The sequence below is a fragment of the Rhizophagus irregularis genome, chromosome 30 (genome assembly GCF_026210795.1).
Source record: "Rhizophagus irregularis chromosome 30, complete sequence".
Classification (NCBI taxonomy): domain Eukaryota; kingdom Fungi; phylum Glomeromycota; class Glomeromycetes; order Glomerales; family Glomeraceae; genus Rhizophagus; species Rhizophagus irregularis.
The window spans coordinates 723,550-748,006 of NC_089458.1; the positions used below are offsets into that span (position 1 = coordinate 723,550).

General features: G+C 21.2%; 3 protein-coding genes across 3 annotated transcripts; 1 reads left to right on the forward strand and 2 right to left on the reverse strand.

The window, feature by feature from the left end:
• Positions 1-3,563: 3,563 nt before the first annotated feature.
• OCT59_021570 (uncharacterized protein) lies at positions 3,564-4,199 on the forward strand (the record flags this gene model as incomplete). The annotated part of the gene is made up of 1 exon (XM_025320766.2): positions 3,564-4,199. One exon carries the CDS (start codon positions 3,564-3,566, stop codon positions 4,197-4,199), a length of 636 nt encoding a protein of 211 aa, XP_025170550.1.
• Positions 4,200-16,687: 12,488 nt separating this feature from the next.
• Positions 16,688-18,118, reverse strand: OCT59_021571 (uncharacterized protein; the record flags this gene model as incomplete). The annotated part of the gene is made up of 10 exons (XM_066146615.1): positions 16,688-16,828; positions 16,892-16,955; positions 17,021-17,071; positions 17,134-17,201; positions 17,269-17,299; positions 17,417-17,493; positions 17,553-17,656; positions 17,726-17,915; positions 17,992-17,999; positions 18,059-18,118. 10 exons carry the CDS (start codon positions 18,116-18,118, stop codon positions 16,759-16,761), a joined length of 723 nt encoding a protein of 240 aa, XP_066005733.1. The 3' UTR covers positions 16,688-16,758.
• Positions 18,119-18,138: 20 nt separating this feature from the next.
• Positions 18,139-19,186, reverse strand: OCT59_021572 (uncharacterized protein). Its single transcript, XM_025320768.2, has one exon. It carries the CDS (start codon positions 19,060-19,062, stop codon positions 18,370-18,372), a length of 693 nt encoding a protein of 230 aa, XP_025170553.1. The 5' UTR covers positions 19,063-19,186; the 3' UTR covers positions 18,139-18,369.
• Between the last annotated feature and the right edge of the window lie 5,271 nt (positions 19,187-24,457).

Consider the following 24,457-nt stretch of genomic DNA (forward strand, 5'->3'; position numbering starts at 1 on the left):
AATTATACAGTATATTATTTTATATCAATTGTATCAATTCCCTGTAAAAAAAGTCTATCCCGTAAAAGGCTACGGAATTAATAACCTTATATCACGGAATTTGTCGAATTGTTTACATTTATTTACATTTTCCTTGAATGGATCTGTGAAAGACTCATATTAGCCCATATTTACGGAGTTTGGATTAAATTTTCAATTATTCAATTGTATATTATAATAATTATATCAATTATACAGTATATTACATCAATTATTAATTTTTATCCTGAGTAAAATTCTTTGAGACAATAGTTAATTATTTTCGTATTGAGATAAAAAAAAAAATCTTTACATCAAAAAAAAATAATAAATACTATGTACAATATACTTTTTAATAAAGGTTTGTTCTTTTTTATTTTTTCAAAAACAAAAAAAGAAACAAAAGAAACAAAAAAAAAACAAAAAAATTATTTATGGTAATATGACAAAGAATTTATTTTTTGTTATTTATGACAACTGATATTGTTTTTAAAAATCTTGTTCAAAAAAAAAAAACCAAGAAAATGATTTAATAAAGAAATATTTTTTTTTTTTGAACAATCAAATTTATGACAATAATAAAAATCATTTATCCTTTTCTTATTGGCGATGCAAACTACGCAAAAAAAAAAAAAAAAAAAAGATCATGCATACTACTTTTAAAGTAATTTTCCGGTTTTTTTCTGATTTTTTTTTTAAGGATCAAAAATTCGTAACGGGAATTACGTAATCGATCACAACCAAAATCATTCAAAATCATCTCACCCCTTTTTTACTTACTAAATTTGCTAACAATTACGGGAATTAATAATTAGTTACTTACGTTATGTTACGTCATAAATAAAAATGGCTTGGTGATTTAAAAGAGATTAAAGAGATTAAAGGATTCGACAACAATCAAAATCTGATAACATTTTTATACGCGTTCTTTCATTATGTATAAATTGAAATATATGTTTTATAATTATACATCATTTTAGTTATACAATTATACAATTTTTTTTAATTATTCAACTTTTAAATTATATATCATTTTAATTATATATCATTTTATTATACAACTTTTAATTATATATCTTTTTAATTATAAATTTTTTTAATTATTCAACATTTTAATTATTCAACATTTTATTATTCAACTTTTTAATTATTCAACTTTTTTATTATTCAACTTTTTTTATTATTCAACTTTTTAATTATTTAACTTTTTAATTATTCAACTTTTTATTATTCAACTTTTTAATTCTTCAACTTTTTAATTATACAACATTTAATTATAAACTTTTTTTGGAAAACAATTATCATAATTCCTGTAAATAAAATATTGTAAAATGTCAACGAAATGTCAAAAAGTGTTAAAAGGCGTTTGAGTGCAGTGTAACACAATGGTGTGAAAAAAAAAGGTGGGGTAAACGGTTTGCCGATTAACCGATTTTAATCATTGGGGAATTATGTAAATTATTTGCCAAAGTTAACATATTTATTCATTGTTCACCTACAAATTTTTTATAATTTTTTATGGGGAGCTCAAAAATCATAAATGTTTCGGTCCGTTGATTATCAAAGAATATGTGTACATCCCATATTATTTTAAAACTTCAATGAACTTTAAATTATAACCAATCAAAATTAAATACATACGACATAACTTACGGTAATATCTTAATATGTTACGGTTAGATTAATTGTGTTTCGTTTTTTTTTTCCCATCAAATCATCACTACAGTTTGTTGAAGATGATTGTTGTTACAATTGATTGTCCTTTTTGTTTTTGAGTGAGTTTGCGCTGAGTGAGTTTGCGCTTTAATTTAGTGATAAATTTCGATGATCATGAACGATAAAATTGTTTCAGACTTTTTAACGACCAAAATTAATTGTTAATTTCGACGATCGTATCGATAAAATTGAACCTGATCTATGGAACTTTCTTTAACGAGATATATAAACAATCAATGAAATGCCCATAATTGCAAATATTCCATATTTGATAATTTTTCTTGTTTATCAATAATCATAATAACAATTATTATTAATTATTATTTATTTTTATTTTTTTCAAACAACAAAGAAAAAATTTATTATTGTATAATTGTTGATTCGGCTTTTTTCCAATACGTCTCAAAATGTCCATTCATAAAAATTTCAAAAGAAAAAAAAAATGATATCATTCTAAAGATCAAAAATGAAGATATAATAATTAGTTTGTTTTCTTTTTTTAAAAAAAAGAAATACATTAAAAAAAAATACGTAAGAATTTTTTAAAATAGGAAATTAATAAATTACTGTTTTTTTTTTATTTGTATTGTTTTGTTTTTTTTTTTCAAATAAAAATCAAGAAAAGAAAGAAATTGTTAAACTGAAAACTGAAAATACCTCATATACTTATAGATATATATTGTAAGTATGTATATATATGTTGTATGTATATATATATATATATATATATATATTTTCATTCATTTATTTATTTTATTTTATTTATTTATTTATTTATTTATCTTTTTTTTTTAAAAAAAAAATGATTTTGATTTAAAAATTCAACATTTATTGTTATTTATTTGTTTCACAATAAATATTACAAAAATATTAAAAAATATTGTTAAATGAGAAAAAAAAAAATAATAATTTTTTTTTTAGGGGATTATTTGGTTTAAAATTCATGAAAGTCACAACATATATATATTATAATCATTTGATGTTGGATATGCAGATTATAATTTAATTATTACACGTAAACATCACTTTACACCACCCCCTCATTTATCCTATATATTATGAAACATGAATTTCAAGTGTAAATAAATAAATAATAAAAATAGAATAAAGAAAGAATAAAAAAAAAAATAACTAAACTTGAATCTTGAATTAATTTGAATTGTAGTACATTAAAAATATTTTAATATAAGGCGATTTTTTGTTTTTAAATACCCAATTTTTTTTAAACACCCATTTTTTTTTTAAAAAAAAAATGATAGTATATTTCATATATTCAGTGTATTGATATTTTTCTGGTATATATCGTATTATATTAAGTTGATCTTTTACTAGTAATTATTTATTCATTCATTAGAATTTTTAATCATTAAACATATATTAAGTTACATTCATATCCTGATCAAAAATATATACATATTTATATATATTATATTATAATAATAATAATATTATTATTATTGTATTATAAAAAAAAAATTTTTTTTTTTTCCCTTAATATCCTTCCATTTTAAGTATGTCGGGTATGAATCTTTTTATGTACTTAAAATACTCACAAAGAAATATAAAAGCAAATTCCAGATTGACATAATTTTTCCTTAAACAATATATATATACTTCACTTGGTCCAAGCTTTTTTTCTTTACAATAAACTGATTGGTCGCGTGTTTTCCTTTTTTAATAATTACCTGAAAAAATTGTATATATATATGCACGTTTGTTAAACCAAAAAATTTTTCTTCACATCTAAAAAAAAAAAAAAAAAATTAATCATCAAATAATTTTTTTCATCTCTATTTCACTCTTTATTACAATTTTTACCTCTATAAAATATGAATTCCATGAACTTGAATTCATATACGATGCTTTCACCTCAATCTCCACCAATATATTCAATAATCGAACAAGTTTTATCCGAATTAGACCCAACAGCATATTCTAAAATATTACGACAGGTTTCATTGCCGATTGAAAAATTAATCTGCCCTAAAAAAAAGTCTCGCAAAGGAAATATACCAAGACCACAAAATTCCTTTGTAATTTATCGTCGTGATTTTATGGCCAAAGTAAAATTAAATTATGGTCATGAAATCTCTTCTAACCTACCTTTTGTATCAACAAAAGCAGCAAAATGGTGGAGTTCTGAGAACTCTGAGGTAAAAAATACTTATCAAATAATTGCCGATTTGGCAAGAAAAGTTCACATAAGAGTATACCCCAATTACGTATTCAAACCAAAAAAACGCCCCAACAAATATACTATTAAAGATATTTTCTTTGAAGATATTCCTCCTCAACAACAAATGAACCAACCCATTCCATCTCCTCCACTTTCAAATAGTTCAAATAGTAATAGCGATAATAATAATTCTCAACCGTTACCATCCATAAATCAATTATTATCAATTGCTGATGATAATAATAATTATGACAGGCGTATGTGTCGTTCATTCCGTGGTCCATATTAATAATCATCATCTTGCTTAAGGTAAGATAAAAAAAAATACCACCGAATTTTTTATATATTTCATATATTATACAAAGTCTTCAATAAGCAATAAGTTTTTTTTATATATTTTGGCAATTTTATTATTATTTAAGACATTCTTTTTTAAAAAAAAAGTTATTTCAATTATATATATGTATTTCATTTTTTATGCAAAATTATGTACAATTTTTTTTTTATCCTTTTCATCGTTCAAATAATACCTTTCGTTCTTTCGATATATTTAACTATCATTTTCGTTTTTTTTTTTAGTGAAAATCGATCGAAAAAAAAATTATTTTCTCTTTCGTTATATTATTTCGTTATCGAAAAAAAAGATTAGATTATTTTTTATGTTGATACAAGTTATATTATTATTTTTCGAATTTATATTGATTTTTTTTTTATCTATTTTTTTATTATTTTATATTCGTTTATATTTTGTTTTTTTTTATCATTTTTTATTATTGAAACTCAATTTAAACTCAATTTAAACTCAATTTAAATAAAGGGAAAAAAGATTCTTTTTCTTATAAAAATTTAAAATTTTTTTGAAAATTGTAATGAAAAGTATGGATTGTATGAGAAGTATGTTAATACTTTAATACTGTACCTAATTATGTTAATATTGTATCTAAGTACGATAATACTGTACATAAGTATGTCCAAGTATGTTAATACTGTACATAAGTATGTCCAAGTATGTTAATACAGTACTCCTAAGTATGCTAATACTGTACCTAATTATGTTAATATTGTATCTAAGTACGATAATACTGTACATAAGTATGTCCAAGTATGTTAATACAGTACTCCCAAGTATGCTATGCTAATACTGTACTCCTAAGTATGCTATGCTAATACTGTACTCCTAAGCATGTTAATACTGTACCTAAGTATGCCATTATAATTTTTTTGTTTTCATAAATCTGATATGTGCATTTTATTTAGTTTTCTAATTTTTTTTTCCAATTTTACGAAATTTATTATAAATTTATTATGATATATTCTTTTATGTATTTCTTGGTCGCTAAAATTGCGTTACGTGATTGTTTACTCAATTTTTTTTTGGACTATGTTAATACTATATTAAATCTATATCGTATAGCTGATATCGGTTATTATCTAAGCGCGAATATTAAGCGCGGATATTATGTGTGGATATTATTCGCGGATATTAAGCACGCACGGATATTAAACACGGATATTATGGATATTAATATTATGAGTGGATAAAGCGATATTAAGCACGGATATTATGGATATTATGAGTGAATAAAGCACGTACGGATATTAAGCACGGATATTATGGATATTATGAGTGGATATTAAGCACGCACGGATATTATGGATATTATGGATATTATGAGTGGATAAAGACGCACGGATATTATGGATATTATGGATATTATGAGTGGATAAAGACGCACGGATATTAAGCATTAATCACGGATATTAAGCGTAGATATTAAGCATTAGGCACATATTAAGCATGGATATTAAGCGTAGATATTGGCCGCAGATATTAACTCAGATACTAGCGCAGTAATTTTAAAGTTTATTACACGATTTGTTTATTAATTTCGGCCGAAATGTTTTTTTTTTTAAAAAAAATGAATATTATATATTTATCTACAATACGAAAAAATAAATAAATTTTTGTTTCAATGAATAACAATGAACCATCTTTTTTCTTTTTTTCTTTTGTATTTTTTGTATTTTTCACTCCCTTACTCCCTCACCCTTTCACCCCCTCACTTCTTCACTGGTTCACTCCCTCACTTCTATCACCCAACTCTTCACTTCCCAACTTCACATTCCAACTTTATGTCCCAACCCCACTTTCCTATCCCTCCCTATTTTTTTGAGTACCTACCTGTTTCGATCCTGTAAAACCTTATGTATGTAAATTATGTATTGTGAACTTTTGGTATTAAAAATGATCAAAACAAATAAATAAAAAAATTAATATTTATATTTACAATTTTATGATATTCTATCAAAAAAAAATTTTATTGGTGTGAATGAATTATGATCGCCCATTTTCGATATACATGATTATTTATTTGATTGAAAATTTGAAATCAAAAAATCAGGGTACGAAAAGATCGCCGTGTAACACGGAAAATATGTTTTTGAACTAAAAGATCATCCGGCCAACATTTTAATAATTCTGACCAAAAAATGTTTGTAAATCGGGTCAAAGTTGAAAGTACGGGTAAGTACGGTAAGTTAGTTAGATCAAAATTGTAAATAAAATTCAAAGTTGTATTCTTTCGTTAAAATAATTTTAAAATTTGAAAAAATATATCAAATATATCATAAAGGAAAGAAAGAAATATTTATATATATATATATATATATATATGTATCCTAAAAGGAGATCAAATTTGTTTCATTTATTTGTTTAAGTTCAATGACTGTAACTTGTGTTATTTTTTATTTTTTTTTTCCTTCAATGAGTTTTCAATTTGTTTCAATCGACAGAAAACTTTTCTAAAAATTTTTTTTTTTTTTCTGAAATCTTAAAGTAAATCAGAAAAAAAACAACCAAGTTTTAAGACAAAGTATCTGCGATAATTGTGTTTTTAACAAAGACATTCCATGTATGTAGTTATAAAATCTGTGATAAGAAAAATAAAAACAATAAAATAAAAATAAAATAAAATTAATTACGGTAACAATTAATCGCGATAAAACGTAAAAAATTATCTATCAATTAATCCGATAACACACTATCATTTACCTATCATTGTAATCAATCTTTGGATACAATAATAATACTGTATACGTTAATTTTGAATTATCTTATAGTAATATAAATATATATCTATCTATTATTTATTGAATATTATTTATTATTTATTATTTATTATTTATTATGATTCTATATGGAAATTTTCCATCTTCAAATAGGAATTGGACAAGTTATTGTTCGTTTGTATTATCAATATATACATATATATCTTATATATATTTGATATATACAGTAAAATATTATAAATATATTAATATATTGGGAAACATTACATGTATTGTGTATCAAAGATTTTGAAATTATAATATAAATTATTTTAATCGTTATAAACTTGATGAGAAAAAAAAAACGTAAATTTACGCGATTTGGTAAATGTTACAACATGGTTATAAAGAAAATTAATGGTTAAAAAAATTAAACGTTAATTATATCAATCTAAAATAGTCCGAATTATTGGGTAAAGATATTTGTATGTAATGCATATTTTTAATATTTGTACTTTAGTTATACAACCCAGTAACTTGTTGATTTACCAAAACATTAATTTAATTAACTTATAATTTTAATATATATATTAATATATATATATATATATATATAATATATATGTATGTATATAATTATAGACTCTACCCAAGATTATCCCTATTTTATACCTTTCATTACTTTTACCTACCTTAAGAGTTAAGACGCTTCACCGAATAATCACAATATGTATATCCGAATTTATTCTCTTACAATTGTAACGTTACCTTTTGATGGACAAGGAACATTTTATTCGACAGGTTTAGGAGCATGCGGTGAATATAATAAGTAAATTGTTAATATTTTATATACCAATACGCAGATCTATCTCCGAAAGTTAAAATCTTCATTTCTTCCTCGAATGGTGCACAATTTGGTAACGGAGGTAATTCAAACAATAATTCAACTTGTGTATAAAAGGATCAAAAAGGAGTGTAACACTAAGTAAAAGATAAGTATCCAACTTGCTCTTTTGGCAATGTGGATTTGTTCTCATGTAGTTGCCGATCTTGACAATGGCGGAGTACCTATTACTTGATCGTTTGAAAGAGACGAAGGAGATGAAGGAGTTATACTAAAGGAGATGACACTAAAGGAGATGACACTAAAGGAGATGATCATACTAAAGGAGATGATACTAAAAGGGATTATAACAAAGGGGATAATAATAAAGGAGGTAGTGATAAAGGGGATAAAGCCTCATAAAGGGGTAATATACATATACATATATGTATATATACATGTAGAAAAAGAGAATCCCGGTAAGAAGACAAATTCATCAAAGAAAGGATCGAAAGAAGACTTCATGTACTTGATTTTGTATTGTAATTGTAACTTTTTTTGTGACTTAATAATTGTAACTTTATTTGTGACTTAATATTGTAAACTTTTTTGTGATTTAATATTGTAACCTTTTTTTGTGATTTAATAATTTATTTTATTAATAAATAAATATATATATATATATTTATATTAATATCAACATAATAAATTCGGTATTAATTAAATTCACTGTTTTTTTTTTAAAAAAAAAAAAAATATTTAATTTTATTAATTTTATTATTTTATTTTGCCATTCTGTTTATTGTTTATATGGTTTTATAATAGACAAAGTTTTCCAAATTTTTCTTTGTTTATTTTTTCTTTGTAAAAAAAAATATAATTAAAAATTCTAGTTTACTAAATTTAATTTTTTTTTTTTTAAACAAAGGATGATGATATATATTCACAAAGGAAATTTATAAATTCCGTTTCAGTTAAGTTAAAAAAAAAAATATATAGTTCATTAATAATAAAAAAAAAATCTCGCATTGTACCCAAATTTTGATTTTGTATAAGAGATTTACCAAATAATTATTATAAAAATAATCATTTGTTTGCATTAAAAAATTTTTGATGTACTTAACACATTTTTTTTTTCTTTTAGTTATTTATAGTAACAAAAATAATAATATATATTTTTTTGTCGAGATAATCACATTACATTATATCCAAATATTACATTATAATCCAAAAAAAAATATTATATATTTTTTTTTTCTAAATATCCCAAATTTATCATTATCCGAAGTTTATCTAATCCCCTGATTCCGAGAATTTTTCAAATTTATTTAAATTATTTATATCCGAATTCCGAATATTTATAATTATTATAATTATTATATATCCCAAAAAAAAATTTTTTTTTTTCGCAAAATTATTATATCCGAATTCCCAAACTTAAAATCAAAAAAAAATTTTCAGTTTTATCAACAATATTTTTTTTTTTCGCAAAATTATTATATCCGAAAATTTCCAAATTTTATTGTATTAAAATAAATTTATTATATTAAAGTTATTAAATATTACTTTTATATATAATTTATTTAATTACATTAATACAAATATATATATATATTGTACATATAATTTTTTTTAAATATTTATATTAAATACATTACATATTTTTTTCAATCAGATCATTATCTTTTTTTGTTCCAATCGCTCAGAAATTTATTTCAGGAAATTCGGTTATAAATTATTTTTATATTATTGATTGAAGGTTTTCTACTATATTCTTATCAACATTTTTAATGTATTAATGTCCGTTGAATGCTTAAACGGTAAATGTGTGGTGTAATGTGTGTTCAATTTTCGTTGATCGAATTACCGGACGTAAATTTCCGATTTGGTTTCACAAAATATTGTTACAAAATCGGATATACACTATTATATCATATGCAAGGTAATATACCAAAAAACTCAAATAACATAATGTAACACCTTTTCCCCTAAAAAAAAAAAAAAAAAAAAAGACAAAAAATCATTTTTAGGATCGATTGATCCTTTTTTCGTATTTGAAAATTTCGAAAATCTATTTTTTTATTTAAAATTGTGATTAAATATGTTCCTTATTTTATTTACTGTATTTATTTATTTATTATTTTATTTAAATGAAATAATGATTATTAATATATACAACATGAATGTTACCAATGAAACCATTTATAATCGTAACATTAAATATTGAACCCATTTATAACATAATATTGAACCCATTTATAATCATAACATAATATTGAACCATTTATAATAGTAAACCCATTTATAACATAATATTGAACCCATTTATAATAGTAACTAATTCAAATCCAAACCCGAATTTTAATGGATCTTATCATTATTGTAACAGTGTAAACCCCCCCTGAAAAAAATAAAATTTTATCCATCTCGTGAATCCGATACCGGAAAAAACGTGGGACGGATCAACTTTTTTCACAATGCACATAAATAAATTAATATAACTTTATGTTTCCCAAAAAAAAAATGCCCATTCATACTTTTCTAGTATTTTTATGTGTTCAATTTCAAAACCGAATTTATGGATCTTTATTATTCGACGGAATACATTTACTATTTATGGAATCAACGCGGAAGAGTGCGGATCAACTTTTTTTACAGAATTTAATGAAAGCACGTAATAAATAAAATAAATAAAATGATACTATTTCCTAAAAATAATATAAATTAAATAAATAAAAAATGCCCATTCATGACTGAAAGGTAAATTAAAAATACTTACTTTGTATTTGTATTCAAATTCAAACCCTAGATTTTTATTGATCCTACTATTGAAGTTCCCAAAAAATTCTACTCGTCCATGAACCTGATACATTTACATTTACGGAGACAACACAGAAGAGAAAATACGGTTCAACTTTTTCACTGATTGTAATGGAAACACGTAACAAATAAAAAATATAACTTTGTGTTTCAATAAATAAAATGTTCATTCACAATTGAAAAACAATAGACAAATTAAAAATACTTTTCTCGTGTTGTATTCAAATTCAAAACCAAGGATGTGAGAACCATTTCACCCGTTCGTTATTATCACATATCAATTATCTGAATTTACACTTACTGGAAAAACATCACGGATCAACTTTTTTATGAAATACGTAAATGATACAAAATATATATTACATTACAAGAATTATATTTGTCATATTTACCCTTAAATAATCAAACCATACCATCAGCACCAGCACGATCATCTCGTGACATGATGTTACCAAAAATATGGATCGAAACATAATTAAAGATACTTTATTGAATTCAATTTTGAGTTACACCTGTTTCCCAAACTAAAAACATATTGTGAGCCGACATTATGACATTATGACATAGTTAACTGACATAGTTAACTTTAGAAAATCTTCCGAGTTGAATGTGACAGCTCAATAATTAATAGTAGAAAGTGTTGTATAACAAAAATTAAAATATTTTATTATTTGCGGAATTGACCTCAATAATAATATTTATTATTTTTAAATTGTGTTTAATTGTTTAAACAAGATTTCAGAATTATTTTATCAAGAATTAAATATGGTCTATAATAATTATAATAATTTAGATTAATTAGATTGTTATGTTAAAATTTATTAAATTCTATATTGCTTAAAGTTGCAAAGTTGCTTTACAATCATTGCTTTTATTATTAATATTTTTAGTATTGAAATACTTTTTAACAAATTTAATATATGTAACTTCATTTTATTTATTATATTTATTATCAGGAAAAATTTAGAATTTATATAGTAATAAAAATTATAATTTTGTATAAAAAAAAGAAATTTATGATGTAATGCTGGCCAGTGTTTTATTAGATTTTTAATTCTGGCCAAAAATATATCATAATACTGGTATGGTGATCATCACCACTGGTAAACTTAGCAATTTTCTATTTTAAATATCATAAATTTTACATTTGCATTCCTACTATTAATTTTTAAAATACATGTAATTACAATTATTTATAACAACAAAATGTATCATTAAAAAAAATCTTTATTTAATTCAATATTTAATGTAATTGTACTAAAGTTTCCATATTAGTATTATGATGTACTTTTGAACAGAATAAAAAATCTAATAAATATTGGCAGTAATATATCATAAATTCACTGATAATATTTAGTAATATCCTAATTATAAATAATAATTTTCTATAATAATATAAATTAATATAATTATATATATTAGATAAATTTTTAACTATAAAAAATAAGGAGATTTTATAATTTTTGAAAAATTAAATACTATTTTAATAGGATGTTTATTGGAATTAAATTTATATTTAAAAATTTTATGTAAATTAATTATTTGTAATATATATATTATTAAACTAATAATAATTGTGATTTATTTATAAATTAATTACTAATTATATTAATTTAAAATACAATTACAATTTATATAGCATATAATTTAAAATTAAAGCTGCAATTCAAATTGTAAATTTAATATTATAATTATTATTACAGTTATCACTGGATATAACAAACCTGCCATTCCAAGCGTTTTGGTTCAATATATGGTGAATTCAATATATAATATTCATATTATATACTGAACTGTTCGGTATATGAATTTTATTTAATTAAATTATAGCAGCATATATTGTAATATTTAAAGTTCAGATAATTACTTACTATAATAGATAACACTATGTTTTATTTAAAATTTAGTTAAATCATCCTTACTTTTATCAATATTATCATTTATGGCTATATTTTATATGTTCAATATCACTACCACGATAATAACAAATATATTCCTTTAACAAATGTGAACAATGTTATGTATTTATTCAACTTTTTAAGTATTTACCAGCTATTCAAATGAAAATTTTATCTGATACTAACAGAAATAATTTTTTTGGTATATCTATTCTTTTATATTACTAATTAAAGTCACATGATAGTTCAGTATACTAAATATATAACTGATATATTTAGGCTGGCTAAAATAAGTTTAGATGCGATATATAGTAATTTATTATGTGATTTCGTTATATCCAGTGTAATTAATTATAAAAAAATCAGTTCTGTAAAACTTGGTTCAGTACAACAAATTTTCAGTACAAACAAATTCATTATTATAACCAGTAGTGACTGTATATTAATTTAAATTTTTGAATTTTACAAACTTGCTTCTTAAATTAAATAATTTGAGTTAAATCATTTTTCTAAAAATTTAATATTTTTGTAATTTTTTGCCAATATTTTGTTAATTTAAAATTTTATTAATTTTAAAAATTTTTTTAAAAAAAATTATTTGTACTATTATTCATTTTACTTTATAAAGATTTTATTTATTTGAATTTTATATATTTTTGATTATAATTATAATTTACATTTTTTTGAATATTTGAATAAAATTATGGATATTACTAAATATCATCAATGGTAACGGTCACTAGTAGTAAATTTATAATGTAATACTGGTTAGTGACTTAGTATTTTATTAAATTTTAATTCAAACCAAAAGTGCATTTTAATGCTGGTATGGTGACAATCACTGCTGGTGAATTTTAGCAATTTTCTAAAATTATAATTTAAAATATTTAATTTAATTTTAATAAAATATAATTTTTTTTAATTTAGTAACTATTTTTTTTTTAAAAATTTAAAAAATTATTTTTTATAAATATTTTATTATCCAATAATTTAATTTTAATAAATTATAAAGTTTAATAAAAGTTATAAATCAAAAAAAAAATTTATCAAAATTGAATTTTTAACTTCAAAAAATAAGTTAATTTATTAAAAATATGCCTTATAATTTTGAAGTTTTATTTAAATTGAAATTAAATTATTTATTTTTTTTTATTTAATATATTTTTATTATAAAATAAATTATATATATAATTTATATATTAAATTAAAATAATTAAAAAATATCAAAATTTTACTAGTAGTAATTATTATTACATGATTTTTACTAGTTTGATTTTTAAATTTTATAAAATTAATATTAAATCTAGAAATGCTGAGCGAAACTTAAATATTTAGTCATTTGATGAAATTGAAATAGTTTAGACATTTAAAATTAAAAGATAAAATGCTGAAATTCAATATTTCATGGTATTTTTATGGATTTTTCATAAATTTCCATAGATTTTTAATTATAATAATTACTTAAAAAAATAAATTTTTATTAAAATATAATATTTTTAAAAAGAATTTATAAAATTATTATAAATATAAATTAATTTTATATATTTTATAATAAAACTATAATTTTATATAATTAAAATTAAAATTAAAAATTATTATTGTATAGTTTAGTCAAAGATGAAACTGAAACTAATTGGTGACGAAACCAAAAATTTTTGGTAAAAAGAATTTAGGTAGGCATTGCTAATTAAATCAGTATATGAAATCTATTTGCAGAATTTGCAGAATGCAACCTAATTTTTAATTTTCACAAATTATACATAAAAAGTATTTGATTTAAATTTTATATACTGTATTAATCAATTACATATATTAAATAATTATTTTATATATAAATTTATAAAAAAAAAATTTTTTTAAATCAAAAAGGCTGTTTTTTCAAATAATTTTTAAAAAAAATGTAATATTCTATTTTTTTTTACTTTTTTATTATATTATAGAATATACATCTATTATTAATAAAAATAAGGTGCTTATAAGGTATATTTAGCTATTGCACTGTAAAGAGTAGAGATTGCATTTTTTCTTATAATATGCTAAATTGGCTATTATATTAATAAAAAATACTTGCTCCTTTTAAGGATAATTAAAAAAAAAAATAAGGAAAATATTAATAATAATATTTTTAATATTATTTAAGAAGATTTAAATAATAAATTATTTTAAAATTTTTTTTTAAATTAATTACTAAAATATTAATTTTAATATTACTTTTACTTTTTGAAAAAAGCTGAAATATTTTTTAGAAAATATGGATATTGTAATAATTTTTCTATAAATAAAAATAAATCCAATTAATTAATTATAAAAAAAATATTTACATGTAAATTTAATAGTAAATTAAATTAAAATAAAAAAAAACTACTAAAAAATATCAGTACTTTAGTTTTTTAATATATAAATTTGATATTTTTAGAACATATTACAAATATTACTATTAGTTTATTTGCAAATGAATATAATTATAAATATTATTTGTAAAAGAAATAATAAATAAAATTAAAATAATAATTAAGTATATAAAACTTTTAATTTAATACAATCTTTTAAAGATATGATTTCTAAAAATTAATTATATAAATTTAGATTTTCTTAAATATAAACTTTATACTAATAATTATTTTATACAGGTCTTTTAAATAATTTTTAATAAATTATTCTTTAAATTAAATATCATAATATTATTAAATTAATTCATTTTTTGCTATTTATATAAAATATATAGTAAAAGTTTATTTTTAATTTATCATATTTTCATTAGTGAATATAAATACAGTATATTTATTATTTTATCCTATTCTTTTTTGCCTTTTTCCATTTTAAAAAATGAGTAAATATTTTAAAAAAACTTTAAAGTTATTGAACTCAAAAAATAATAGTAGTATTATAAATAAATTAAAGAAAAATTTTCTTACTTGAAGAATATAAATCTTTCTAAAATATATAGTTTTTTAAACCCATTTATTTCTAAGAAATTATATAAATATTCTTTTCTAAATACTTTACAAAAATATGTTACTGAAGTAAAATCTCAAAATATTAAGAAAAACATAAAATTATAGCTTTTTAAATTTGAAAAATTTATAAATGATATACAAATATAGATTTATTAACTCTTTATAATAAAAAAAGTCATTGTAATATTATAAAAATTGCTTGTTTAAACTCTGTTAATGTAGATAATAGATGAACATTAGTATTTATTAATAAGATATACAAAAAAAAAACTAGTAAAAATATTACAGAATATATGCAAAAAAACAATAGTATAAAATAATAAGAAGAAGATAAAGTTAATTTTAATAATGAATCTTATTGATCTTCAAGAAAAATGCTTTTTGAAATTCAAAATATTTCAATTCCTCTAAAATGTAAAAATAAAAACTTAGATTTAACTAAAAATAATAAACTTAAATTTGTTAAATATACCAATATTATACATGCCACCTAAATTATTTTGGGTTACCATAATTATAAGTAAAATCCCAAATTCAATTATGACATCCCAAATTATTTTAGCACTTTATATAGTAAATTATATATAAACTGAATGAATTACGGCATCCCAAATTATAATTATAGCATCCCAAAATAATTTGGGTAGCATGTATAACCAATATTACTATTAATATTATAAAAGAATAATTCTATTAGTATTTTTAGCATAATTTGTTATTTATTATTATACTATATACTGATATAGTGAATTCTTGATATAGTGAATTTTTCAGACAACTATAATAAATTTCCTCTTGTTATAACGAATTAACCAATCAAATCTTTTAAAATCTTCACTATAGTTTTATAGTAAAGTTGAGAGCTGGAATCTAGGGTTCGTTATAACAAGAGTTGACTGTAATAATTTTTTTAAATACTAAATTTGTTTAATATATTAAAATTTAAAATAATTTAATTTAAATATATAATTTAAAAAAAATGTAAATTATAATCACATTGTTAGAAATGTGCTTTATAATATCCAAATAAATGAAATTTGTAAAAGTAAAATAAATAATAGTACAAATAATTTTTTTTTTTTGAAAGTTTTTTTAAAAAAAATAATTGGCAAAAAATCATGTATAAATTTTTAAAGAAGTAATTAATCCAGGTTATTTAATTTAAGAAGCAAATTAGCAAATTTATTTTGTATTTTTATTTTGATATAATTATTAAATGAAATTACTTTATAAATAAAAAAAATATAATTATAATTTTATTTAAAAAGAAATTTTTTATTTATTTAAACTATATAAATATATTTATATTTGTTGATTCCATAAAATACAATCTTGAAATTTCACTTTTGTTCCTCCAAAAATATCTAATGCACTAAAAAAAAAAAATATATTTAATAATTAAATTTATAATTAAAAAAAAGAATTATTACTATACCTTCCAAATGTTAAATCAATTTTTCCATTTGATAGTTGATTAACCATTTCAAGGTCTTCAATAGCTACAAAATAATAATTTTTTAATATAAACTTATTATAATAATTTGATTAACAATTTATTACTTACAATTTGCACCACCTGCATATGTAGTTGGTATAGTAATCCACTTTCCAAGATCTGATTTAAATTAATTATTTGTTAAGTACAATAGTAAAATAATTTAAAATTTATTTACATACATTCTACAAGTTCACTATCAATTCCTTGGCATAAACCTTCTACATCTGCAGCATGTATCAAAAATTCACTAAAAAATATACATTATTATTATTTAACTATTTTGGCAAATAAAAATAAAGAATTATTATTTAAACCTGCAATAATTTGATAATAGTTCTAAGGATTCTAAAAATAAATTATAGTTCGATTAGATTACATAACATCTAGTAAATATAGGTCAGAATGAGAGTATATTAGGTTTAAGGTTAGGATCACTAAATTGTTACTTAAAAAAATTATTACCTTCATTTACTTCCATATCAGTCAAAGTTTGCCATTTATTCATTGCAATAATCCATTTATTGTTTTTTTTACGACAACTATAAAAAAGACTAAATAAAATAATCAAAAAAAAAAAAATATTATTTTATTCAATTACCTGATGTCAACAACAATCTTTTCTTTTCCAATTTTTGCTGATAAATCTTGTAATCTACTTAAGGAAAATTTAGCATCAGGAAAGAGATACGATGTAACAATTATCTAAACAAAAAAAAATTTATTTAATATATTAGTATTTTATAAGGTACTATTAAACAAAATATTACTAACCTTTTCAGCACTAGCATTTAACCATTCTTCCGCGTTTTCTAAAGTAATGCCTCCACCAATTTGTAAACCGCCGGGCCAAGCCGCCAAACATTCTTTTGCCGCTTCATCATTTCCATGCCCAAGTTTGATTACATGAGCCCCGGTTAAATTATATTGCTTATATAAGTTAGCATAATAACTCGGTTTTTCACTAAAACAAAAATATAACAATGATTTTTTTTTTTTATTAATACATTGGCTTTAAGGAAATATAAAATAAAGTTTACCTTGGTACCTTGACACAAAATTTGTTTTAAGTCCCGAAGGATTTGATTCATTTAAGGAACCACCTACAATTTGTTTAACTTGTCCGTTATGTAAATCTATACATGGTCGAAATTTTGTTTTTGGCATATTTTTTGTTTAATTAATATTTTAGTGAAGTTAACAAAAAAATCTTTTTATTGATAATCATTGTCGATAATCTTTGCACAGTCAGATGCTGTGCCTCAAATATCAGCTTAATACATAACTTTTTTCTTTTTTTTTGCATTTTTTATATTTAATATCTCTATATTTCGAAAATTAAAATATGAATCGAAATTCTATGTTATTTACATTCAAAAATTAAAACTGATTGAAACATGGAAAGCTAGAATCAAATACTAAAAACAAAAGTTTTCTTCGTCTTCAATATAATTTGTCATATCCATAGGATCATCTATTTCGACATATTTCTCCCTGTTTAGTTTATTCGAAGTCAAAGGATATACTTGATTCAGACAACTCAGAGTTGCTTTTGCATGTTGCTTTGAATTTAACGAAAAAGTCGAATCAGAATTGAACAAATTTAAATCTGTTTTATGGATTCTTTTAGGAGACATCCCTAGCTCAGGTAAAGCTAAAGTTTCTTCAATTGAACATTCATTCGACAATGGCGGTATAATCTTCCGAAATGTTTCTTTTGTTGGATATTCTGAACCTGATGTAAAGAGAGGACCTAATAAAGATAGAACCCCTTCGGGTCGTTGCTCATTCAAAGATGAATTCTTGTTTGATCCAACTTTTGAATGAATGGTTTCGTTTGTTGAATATCCAGGACATAGAGTAGATAAATCTAGTTCGAATAAAGAAAGTGTAGTAGTTTCAGCTGGTCGTTGTTGAAAACATAATTCGTTTGAAACTACTTTTTTTGTTGGAGCCTCCGAATAACAGTTATCATAGATAGATTGGTTCCATTTTCTCTTTTTCACTTTAATTATTCTTGAATTTGACTGATAGAAGTCATTAAAATCTGAAGTATAAACTTCTTTATATTCCGGACCGGATGAATTTGACATGCTACAAAATGTATCCATTGTAAATTTTTAAAGTTTGAACTGTTCAACGAAGTTCTATTATGTTGTGATTGAAATGAAATTTTGATCCGTTTAAATAAAAATAATAGAGTAATATGAGAAAAAAAATTTTGTTTTTACCCTTATCGATATCTGCAGTAAGTAATAATGTTGTGTAAGAAGAAAAAGCAATGAAAATTTGAATGGGAACAAAATGTTCATTTATGCACAATTATGCACTGCTGCGGGTTTTAATTTGACTGCGCCTCCTATTTGCACTTGGGACTGGAGAAATAGAAATACGCCTACATACCTACATACGTACAGTAATACTCAGCCTGCTTATGGAAAACTTTGGAAGATAGATTTTTGAGTAACAACTTAACAAAACCATTTTCGTAATTAATTTGCAGATTATAGTTAGATCCTTCCAAAACCCATTTTAAGATTCGTTTGACTCAAAGTTAGCGTTTAGTAAAAACAAACAATACATTTTTATTACATAAAGAATCGACGGTAAACTTCCAACTTTGCTTTCCTTCTCATAATTTTGTATTAATCAAGTTTTGAAATTTAGCCAATCAAACAAAGAATAATATGTAAAGTGTTCATTATGTATAACACGAGGAAAAAACTGGTGATACAATGTAACATATAATTATTCACATTTAAAATATTTAAAATTTGGCCTAAATTAAAGAATTTTCTTATTTTCTTTAATTAAAGGCTGATCATTCTCATTATTACTTATTAATATTACAATTAATTGTATTTCTGTTATAAAGTAAACTTATTATAATTATATATTATATAACAATTAAATTAAAATTGAACTAAATATATACAGTCAACTTTAAGATTGCCTGCCTAAACTTCTCCAAAATTTTATGATTAGTTTCTTCAAGATTTTACTATAGTTTTATTATAGCTTTGGCAAAATTTTGGTAGTTTTAGCATTTATAATAAGTTTTGTTAAGTTTTGCTTTTCTTTAGAGTTTTGCCAACTTTTTAATAAGACTTTTGTATAGTTTCAGTAAAGTTTCACTATTTTAGCATTTTGCCAATTGTTAAAATTCTCTAGTTTCTTCAGCAATCTTAGTCAACTCCTTTTATAATCACTTTAAAAAATACCATTTATTCTTTTTGTCTTTTAAGTCAGTTGACTTTTTTGTTATTTTTGATATTAACTTCAAAAATTTTTTCATAAGGTTTTTATCTGCAATCAATAGCCTGAAAGTATTATTATTATATATATTGATATTTGCAACTTTTTTTTAATTATTCTAAATATAACTGTATACAGTCAACCCTTGTTATAATGAACCCTAAGTTCCAGACCTCAACTTCGCTATAGGGCTATAGTGAAGATTTTAAGAGATTTGATTGGTTAATTTGTTATAGCAAGGGGAAATTTATTATAGTTGTCTGAAAAATTCACTATATCAAGGGTTCACTATATCAAGGTTTGACTGTACTTTTCTATAATTTAAAAAAAAAACTGCAAAAATTATATGTATTAAAATTTTAAAAAATTATTTGTATAAATAGTGTTCTATAATATATAATACTTATTAGTATATTTTTTCTAGTATTTCTATTATTTTTTTTACCTTTATGTGACTTGTATAATGTGATCAATTTTACTAATATATTTGTTTATTATTTACCTTATTATAATAAAATTCTCTTTTTTTTCTTTTTATATTCCTTTTTTTACATTAAAATAATATTTTAAAAGTTTATTAAGACATAATCTGCCTAAGAATTACAGAAAATCACTATATAAATTTGGGAAAAAAAATTAAAACCAAAAAAAGGCATTATCTTGTGATACAGTGATTGGATTTTAATGATTTTTTTTCGAGTTTATAGCTTTCGATGCACTTTTCAAAACAAAAAAAAAAGATATTCAAAATTGGACTGGTATATCACAATATAATCACAAAAATGATTTTTTCCAGGTAAATCTTCTGAAATTCCAGATAAATCTTCTGCTGCCCATAAAAAATTATGGTTTCAATTATCTTGTGATATATCGGTCCAATTATAAATATCTTTTTTTTATTTTGAAAAGTAACTGTTACTACTTAATTAGCAAAGGAATTGTTGAAATCCAATCACTAGATCACGAGATAGTGCCTTTTTTTGGTTTTAATTTTTTTTTCTGAATTTATATAGTAATTTTCTGTAGTTCTTAGGCAGATTATGTCTTAAATAATAAAAAAAATAAAAATTTTTTGAAAAACTTAAAGTATATAATATTTTTATAAAGTTGTAAATGATTTTTATTTACATTAAACATGTTTTTTTTAGAATTTATATTATTAATTTTAAAATGACAAATTTGAGTAGATTAAGTAATTATTTAATAACATAAAAATATTTATTTATTGATATTACTTAAATATTTATCTATTTTTTTTAATAAAATTAATTATTTACATTTATTTTTAATTTTATAATTTTATAGCATAATTTTAAAATTTCAGTTAAATAAAATAGATTTAAAAAACTTAATAATACTATTTAGTAGATTTAAATATCAATTTTTATTAAAATATCTTGAATATTTGCAAAAATAAGTTTTGCTAACTTGTCTTTTAGGTTAAATAATTTGAATTAAATCACTTTCCTAAAAATTTATATTTTTATATTTTACATGATTTTTTACTAATTATTTTTTTAAAAAATTTTTTTTAAAAAAAAATTATTTGTGTTATTATTTATTTTATTTTACATAGATTTTATTTATTTGGACATTTCTTGATAATATTATTTATATTTAAAAATTTATTAATAGGTTAAATTGCAGATTAAATTACGCTAATTGCCAAAATCGCCTCATGGCAGCTTTGCGTTACTAATAAAATTTGGGGATAATAGCGATAATAAAAAAAAGCATTTTTTGCATCGCGCGCGAAATAAGTTTCACCCATTTTACAAACAGAAATATCATAAAAACAATATTTTCTTTCATTTTACGACAAGTCATATTTGCCAAAAAATTTTATAATTATATTTCTGTAACTGGTTTTCTTCAACTTTCACTTGTTTTTAATAATAAAAATATTTTAAAAAAGCTTTTTAAAACCAACTTTAGAAGCTAAAAATTATAGGTTTTTATTGTAAATAATGCAATATAGTAAAATGAAATATTGAAATTTTGTATATTTTAAGGTGTAAATCTGACGCGCGCATAGTAAACTCATTATTTTGCATACAAATGTATAACTTTTTTTTGCAAATTCGTTTTTTTCAAGTATTTTTTCAGTATATCATATGATTTTTTTTATAGTCAATATGTCATCTATGAGATATCCGCTTTTTTGAAGTTTGTGTTACGCCTGAAATCGGCGAAATTGCTTTGAATTTTATTAGCTTAGCCAGTGCCGATTTTAGGCGGATCGGCAATTAAGTTAAAATTAGTCTTATACATAAAAATATTATGGAATTACTATATCATATATAGTGAGTAAGTATTTTTACTTTACAATATAATTTTAGTGTTTCAGTTTTATTTAAAAATAAAATAAGTCTTTAGAATTTAAGTAATATTATTTAGTAGGTATAAAACTGATTATATATTAATTTTTATTAAATTAATTTAAGTATTTATAAAGTAATTTGAATTTTTTACAATAAAATATTTTAAAAATTGTTGTTTTTAAAAAATAAATCAATATTTATCAAGAATACAGTACATACAACCTAGTTCCAACAAAAAAATTTTTAAGCGGCCAAATTTTTTATATTATATAATACTTAACCCTATAATTTTATTGGTTAGATTTATTAATTAAGTTATAATTCTTAATTCTAGCCAGAATTATACATAATTTTAGTTAGATTTACATAGTTAATAATAATTAAACAAAAAGTAATTTTGGCCAGATTTATATGTAATTCTGGTCAGAATAAAATGGTTAAATATTTAATTTAGTAGTAAAATATTTCAACTTTAGATTGCTACCAGCGCACAAAAAGTTTTTGAAAAAATACTGGAAATTTTCCGAAAAAATCAAAAAATTCTGGAAATTCATTTTTTGCATCAGAAAACGTTGATTTGGAACCAATAAAAAAAAATTTTTTTTATTTAATTGGCAATTCGGCATAAATTCTAAAGTCTCAAATATTTTCATTATGTCTTTTATTACAATATGGATTTAAGCATTAAAGAATTAATAATAAGCTTGACTTTCGAAAATGAGAATTAATATTTTAACGTTTTTATTATATATTAATAAAATTTCGGCATTCATAAAATTTACCGGAAATTTGCTGTGCCATGTCCGAAGAAATTCTGGGTTTAAAAAATTTTTACGGATTTATCAAAAAGCTTTCGGAAAATCTGGCAAAATTTAAATAGATTTTGTGCGCTGATTGCTACTACTTTATTAAAAAATACTTTACAGGAAATTTAAAAATATAGTTTTATTAAGTTTAATCTGATTTATTATTATACGTTTATACTTTTTATTTATCTTTTTTTTTGAATAAATAGTAGCTGAGTAATTTAAATTTCATCAAATTTAATTGCTGAGACTAAGTTGTATGTACTATTAAATATAAATAAATAAAATCATTGTATAAAATATTTACTATAGTATTTTGATTTATAGTAAAATTACTATTTCCTATATGGTTTTATTAAACAAAGTTTAGTAAAGAAATATTTCTTAAATACTATTAATATTTTTACTCATTTTTATTCTGCAATTAATCTCAATATTCTGAATATTTATATACCAACTATATATCTTTGATTTATGAACTACATTTTGAATTATTATATGGATTCTTTTCTTTTTTTTAAAAAAAATTAATTGTTATCAAAAGACCAATAAAGTATTTTTTTACCTGTTTTTCTTATTATTTTCTGTATTTTTTTATTTATTATAGCAGAAACTTCAAAAGGAAGAATAACAATTATATTAAATTTATCAGTTAAGAATTTGATTGTTTTTTAATGAATTTTATTTTGCAATTGTCTAATCTCTTATTGTATATGAAAAATAGATTAGTTAATATGTAATGCTTTTTTTTTTATTTTAAAATTAAAGATGCTAATTTATTTTTTTTTAATATAATATTATTTATATATAAAAAATATGACTTTTTTATTGAAAATATAATATAAATAAACAATTAAAACTACATGAACTTTTACTTTTATTTTATAGGTTTGTTATATTTCATGTATTTAATAATACATTTGTTTTACATATATATATATAAGTTATAATTACAATTTATTTCAGTGCAGATTGTGCTTTCTATCTTCTAATTTATTAGGTTTAATTATAAAGGATGTGTAATATAAAAATGATTCCAGTTTTCTTTGAAAAGCTTTATATATTAATGATTATTATTTGTCATAAATCTTTCTTAAATTTAAATAATAATAATGATTTTTTAG